Source organism: Podarcis erhardii (assembly GCF_964252035.2).
Source record: "Podarcis erhardii genome assembly, chromosome: 2".
Lineage (NCBI taxonomy): Eukaryota > Metazoa > Chordata > Lepidosauria > Squamata > Lacertidae > Podarcis > Podarcis erhardii.
The window spans coordinates 116372311-116378807 of record NC_138498.1 but is presented as its reverse complement, the minus strand read 5'-3'; the positions used below and the strand labels follow the sequence as shown (position 1 = coordinate 116378807).

The window sequence follows — 6497 nt, the reverse complement described above, 5'->3', positions numbered from 1 at the left end:
TCTATAATGAAATGAAAAAGGTATTTAAATATACCTTTCTGAAGAAACCAGAGGCCTTTCTCCTGGGCATGGTCGGTCAGTTGGTGTTAAAGGATAGAATTTTTTAAATGTATGCTACAACAGCAGCAAGAATACTTATTGCAAAGTATTGGAAGAAACAAGATCTACCCACCCGGGAAGAATGGCAGATGAAGGTGATGGAGTACATGGAACTGGCGGAAATGACTGGCAGAATCCGAGTCCAGGGAGAAGAGTCGGCAGAAGAAGATTGGAAGAAATTTAAATACTATCTACAGAAACATTGTAAAATTAAGGAATGTTAGAAGGATGCTGGAATGAAGTTATGCGGTTTTAGCAGTAATGTTATAGAATTAGGTAAAATTAGATCATGAATAGGTGAGAATGTAAAGTTACAATATATTAAGATAAATCATTAAGATAAAAGCAAAAATGGAAAGGATTTGCTGAAGTAACCAATTGAACTAGAATACAAAAAAGGGAGGTGTGAGGAGGTCAGGGAAACAAGTAAATGAAAGACATGTAAAGATTGATTTGTATTTAATTGTTTTTATTTTTCTGTACTTTGTTTTTTTCTGATTTCTTTTTCTTTTTGTAATTCTTTGAAATTTTAATAAATATTATTTATTTTTAAAAAAAGAATTATGGTGCTGGAGGAGACTCTTGAGAGTCCCATGGACTGCAAGAAGATCAAACCTATCCATTCTGAAGGAGATCAGCCCTGAGTGCTCACTGGAAGGACACATACTGAAGCTGAGGTTTCAATACTTTGCCCACCTCATGGGAAGAGAAGACTCCCTGGAAAAGACCCCCCTGATGTTGGGAAAGATGGAGGGCACACGGAGAAGGGGACGACAGAGGACAAGATGGTTGGACACTGTCCTCAAAGCTACGAACATGAGTTTGACCAAGCTGCGGGAGGCAGCAGAAGACAGGAATGCCTGGCGCGCTCTGGTCCATGGGGTCATGAAGAGTCGGACACAAATAAACGACTAAACAACAACAAACTTGCCAAATGAACCTTATATTGGCCCGTTTGACAAGACCAGCTACCATGTTTGAGTTGTTGTTGTTTTTTGGGGGGGAGGGGAAAGGCTTAAGCATAATTTTGGGAGGCAGCAAATGGTCACATTTATTTATTTATTTTTAATAATATTTATTAAGGTTTTAAAGGTTACAAAAAGAAAAAATAATAACATCATATTAAACAACATCAAAAACAACACATCATAACAAGCAAAGAAAAAAAGAAAAAAATACAAAAACAGAAAAATAAAGTCCATTAAAAAAATAACACATCGAATCTTCCTATAACTTATCATTCGTTAGCTTGTTTTCTTGACCTCCTCACACCTCCCTTTTTTATATTCTACTTCGGTTAACTATTTCAGCAAATCCTTTCCATCTTTTACAATTTTTGTCCTGTAATTTATCTTAATATGATATAACTTTACTTTCCCTCGTTTCACCAATTAACAGTCTATTTTTTCCTAATCCTTTATAACATTTCTGCTAAAACCACATAAGTTCATTCCAATATCTTTCTAACATTCATTAATTTTACAATGTTTCTGTAAATAGTCTTTAAATTTCTTCCAATCTTCTTCCACCGACTCTTCTCCCTGGTCTCGGATCCTGCCAGTCATTTCCACCAGTTCCATATAGTCCATCACCTTCATCTGCCATTCTTCCCTGGTGGGTAGATCTTGTGTCGTAAATGGTCACATTTAAGACCTGTGGAATCGGTTATCTGTCACATGAGAAACAAGGCCTGATTCCCGCCCCCACCCCTTAATCCTCTCTAGCTATTTGCTGATCCATCAACCCAGATGGAACTAAAAATATTCCTAGTTCCCCGAATTCCTGTCAAAACTATCCCAAGGTGGTGTCATCCATAAATTTTCTCTACTATTTTGAACACATCAGATGAATTCATTCAATTCAATATTCATAGGCATGGAAATGAAAATGCTCCCCTAAGTTTCCTTGGTTGTCCACTTCCAATCTCAGCTCTTGGCAGACTGTTTCCGAACTGGGAGGCATTGGCTGGTTCCTGTCACCTGACAACTGGAGGTTTCCAGAGAGAGAGTGCAGAGTGCTGAGGAACCAGATGCTGAGACTTCAGCTAGAGTTCAACAACACAGGTGCTTGCTATATGCAATTTGGAGACAAAGAATCCTTTATTTTCAGTCAGATTCAGAATTATTTCCTGTCTTCTTATCTATGAATTACATTTCTGTTCCACACTCCCCTCATCAAGCCCACCACAAGATATATTGCTTTCACGCACACAGCAACCCTGCGAGGGAGGTTTTGCATAAAGATGGTGACCAGCTTTAAGTCGCCCAATCGGCTTCACGACTGAGGAGAGATTTGAAATGTCCCCGGCATTTGTGGACCTAGATCCTTGGACTCCAGCTCCCATGAGCCCCAGCCAGCGTGGCCAACGGCTAAAGAAGACGTGAGTTGCAATATCACATCATCTGGAGGGGCCACAGGTTACCCAACAGGTCTGTTTTCAGCACCTTGACCTTCTCCAGGCACAGCTGCCCTTGGAACTCCTGGTACTGGATGTGCTTTGTCCTGTGGTGCCTCTGCAGGTTGGCCTTCTTCAGGACGGAGAGGACCTCACCACAAATGTGGCACACGGGCATGCCTTTCAGCTCCACAAAGAAATAGTCCTGTGTCCATCTTTTTTGAAAATGCGGCACTCCAAATCTATCTTCCTCTTCTTGTGGACACATTGATTGTGTCCAGAAACAGACGGAGCTGCTCTAATATGGGAGTCCTATGCTGCCTATAGCCAGCCCTGGTCAGCAAAGTGTCTGCAGCTCTTTGAGCCATTGAAGTTTCTGAGCTCTTTTTAAAGGCAGCCCCATGTGTTAAAGTAACTCCTACGCAATGTGGCACCAGACTGCTTTCTTTTTTTGTAATTATCTGTTTGATTTAAATTCTGTAGCTTAAATTCTCTTGATGCTTCTTTTTTTGAGAAGGGCCTCTTACAGTCACAAAGCAATGATTTTCAGTGCAGCTCCATAACACTGATTGGGCCCTCACAAAGCCCCTTTTTGTGGGGGGATTTGGATCCAAAAAAGGAGCAGACAGGGAAAGGTTAAGCAGAATCCCACCCACCCACTGCGCCACCCTTAGGTGTGCTCAGTCTTTGCCTGCTTCATGACTCCACCTTGCATGAGAAAGAAGGATGGAGCTGCAGGAAACAGGAAGTGGTCCTTCAACCGGCCAGGACATCTCACCATCACAGACAGATCCAGTCTCCTGCTGTGGAGTCAAGAGTGGCCCTGGGATGGCAGAGAGAGGAGGGGAAGGGGCCAGGGACAGAAGGAATGGCAGGGATTCAGATGCTCCCTTGGACCCCTCCCCTGACACCAAGGGGAGCTCCTCTTCTGGGGCTGAAAGCATTGGGGTGGTTTGATTTTATCAGTATTGCAAGGAAGCATAGAAGGAAACGTAAAAAACACCTATACCGTTTATTAAAGTATCTGTGATTTTCCCCATGTGAGTTCGTTGATGTCTTCTAAGTGCTCCATATTCCACATTCAATACATTTTCATGGTTTCTCCCCTGTATGAGTTCGTTGGTGTATTCTAAGTTTCCCACTTTCACTGAAACTCTTTCCACATTCAAAACATTTAAATGGTTTCTCCCCTGTATGAGTTCGTTGGTGTATTCTAAGGCTCCCACTTGTACTGAAGCTCTTTCCACATTCCATACATTTAAATGGTTTCTCCCCTGTGTGAGTTCGTTGGTGTCTTCTAAGTGATCCCCTTTCACTGAAGCTCTTTCCACATTCAATACATTTATATGGTTTTTCCCCTGTGTGAGTTCGTTGGTGTATTCTAAGTGATCCCCTATCACTGAAGCTCTTTCCACATTCCATACATTGAAATGGTTTCTCCCTCGTGTGACTTTGTTGGTGTCTTCTAAGTTTCCCACTTGTACTGAAACTCTTTCCACATTCAATACATTTAAATGGTTTCTCCCCTGTGTGAGTTCGTTGGTGTATTCTAAGTGATCCACTATCACTGAAGCTCTTTCCACATTCAATACATTTAAATGGTTTTTCCCCTGTGTGAGTTCGTTGGTGTATTCTAAATGATCCACTATCACTGAAGCTCTTTCCACACTCAAAACATTCAAATGGTTTCTCCCCTGTGTGAGTTCGTTGGTGTATTCTAAGTGCTGCGCTTTTGCTGAAACTCTTTCCACATTCAACACATTTAAATGGTTTCTCCCCTGTATGAGTTCGTTGGTGTATTCTAAGTGTATCATTTCGACTGAAGCTCTTTCCACATTCCATACATTGAAATGGTTTCTCCCTCGTGTGACTTTGTTGGTGTCTTCTAAGTATCCCACTTGTACTGAAGCTCTTTCCACATTCAATACATTTAAATGGTTTCTCCCCTGTGTGAGTTCGTTGGTGTATTCTAAGTGCTCCACTATCACTGAAGCTCATTCCACATTCCATACATTGAAATGGTTTCTCCCTCGTGTTACTTTGTTGGTGTCTTCTAAGTTTCCCACTTGTACTGAAGCTCTTTCCACATTCAATACATTTAAATGGTTTCTCCCCTGTGTGAGTTTGTTGGTGTATTTTAAGTGCTCCACTACCACTGAAGCTCTTTCCACACTCAAAACATTCAAATGGTTTCTCCCCTGTGTGAATTCTTTGGTGTGTTCTAAGATTTCCACTATCACTGAAGCTCTTACCACACTCCACACATTTAAATGGTTTCTCCCCTGTGTGAGTTCGTTGGTGTATTCTAAGTGATCCCCTATCACTGAAGCTCTTTCCACATTCCATACATTGAAATGGTTTCTCCCTCGTGTGACTTTGTTGGTGTCTTCTAAGTTTCCCACTTGTACTGAAGCTCTTTCCACATTCAATACAGTTAAATGGTTTCTCCCCTGTGTGAGTTCGTTGGTGTCTTCTAAGTGTTTCATTTTGACTGTAGCTCTTTCCACACTCAAAACATTCAAATGGTTTCTCCCCTGTGTGAGTTCGGTGGTGTATTCTAAGTGCTGTGCTTTGGCTGAAACTCTTTCCACATTCAACACATTTAAATGGTTTCTCCCCTGTATGAGTTCGTTGGTGTATTTTAAGTGTATCATATCGACTGAAGCTCTTTCCACATTCAATACATTCAAATGGTTTCTCCCCTGTGTGAGTTCGTTGGTGTATTCTAAGTGCTCTGCTTATGCTAAAACTCTTTCCACATTCAATACATTTAAATGGTTTCTCCCCTGTGTGAGTTCGTTGGTGTATTCTAAGTGCTCTGCTTATGCTAAAACTCTTTCCACATTCAATACATTCAAATGGTTTCTCCCCTGTGTGAGTTCGTTGGTGTATTCTAAGTGCTCTGCTTATGCTAAAACTCTTTCCACATTCAATACATTCAAATGGTTTCTCCCCTGTGTGAGTTCGTTGGTGTATTCTAAGTGCTCTGCTTATGCTAAAACTCTTTCCACATTCAATACATTTAAATGGTTTCTCCCCTGTGTGAGTTCGTTGGTGTATCCTAAGTGCTCCACTATCACTGAAGCTCTTTCCACATGCCGTACATTCAAATAGTTTCTCTCCTTTGCGACTTTTTTGTTGTATCCTCAATTTCTTTGTTTTCCCCCATAAATTCTCATGTGGCTCCATAGAATTCTGACTTTCATCTTCCTCACCTGTTTGGGAGTCTGGGAGGAAAGAGAATCCTGTTAGACTTTCAAGAAAGACAAAAAGGGAACTGAACACCTGTCCATCCCAATCTGCACCTTCTCTCATTGTAACATCTTCATTCTCCACTGTCCTCTCTAGGTTCCAAATTTTTTGCAAAGCTGATGAGACAGTGGCAAGAGCAAAACATGATCGCTCTATTCAAACTTAATAAGGCAGCATCGTTTTATAATACAGATCTATGCTGGAACTGGTTTATTAGACACATCTCTATTTTTATTTCTCAAGTGAATGATCTCAGGCTCGAGTAACAGTGTCTCCTTTGTGAAATAAGTAAAACTTAAGTGCTACATTTAACTGTAAAAATATTGCAATATATTGGAACCTAAGAAGAGCCTGCTGGATCAGGCAAAGGCCCACCTAGTCCAGCATCCTCTTCTCACAGAGGCCAACCAGATGCCTGTGGGAAACCGGCAAGCAGGACTGGAACACAAGAGTCTTCTCTGCCTTCCGGTGCTTTCCAGAAATTAGTATTAAGAAGCGTTATTTGTGAAGAGAATCAGAACTTACAGGGTTAAACAGTTCTGAGTGACGTCTCACATTCTGAGGCGTGGCTATATTTACAGAGGGGAATGTTTCTCTGTGTGTTTTTTTTCTTTCGCTTTTGCGGCGAGGCAGCAAGATGTGCGCTCTTTCGCCGGGCTGATTTATGATGTTTTTCTACACGATTAAAGACTGTTGGAGATAAGCAAGAAAGCTTGCGTGCAGCCTGATTTATTACACACACATTCCAACA

General features: G+C 41.3%; 1 protein-coding gene across 1 annotated transcript in view; it reads right to left on the bottom strand.

Annotated features, from left to right (window-relative positions):
• Positions 1 to 551: 551 nt before the first annotated feature.
• Positions 552 to 6497, bottom strand: part of LOC309336527 (uncharacterized protein) — a 29795-nt gene continuing 23849 nt past the window's right edge. Inside the window, exon 7 of the mRNA XM_081852429.1 lies at positions 552 to 5721. Coding sequence (XP_081708555.1) covers positions 3587 to 5721 — 2135 coding nt within the window. The 3' untranslated portion in view covers positions 552 to 3586. The remainder of the gene's footprint in view (positions 5722 to 6497) is intronic.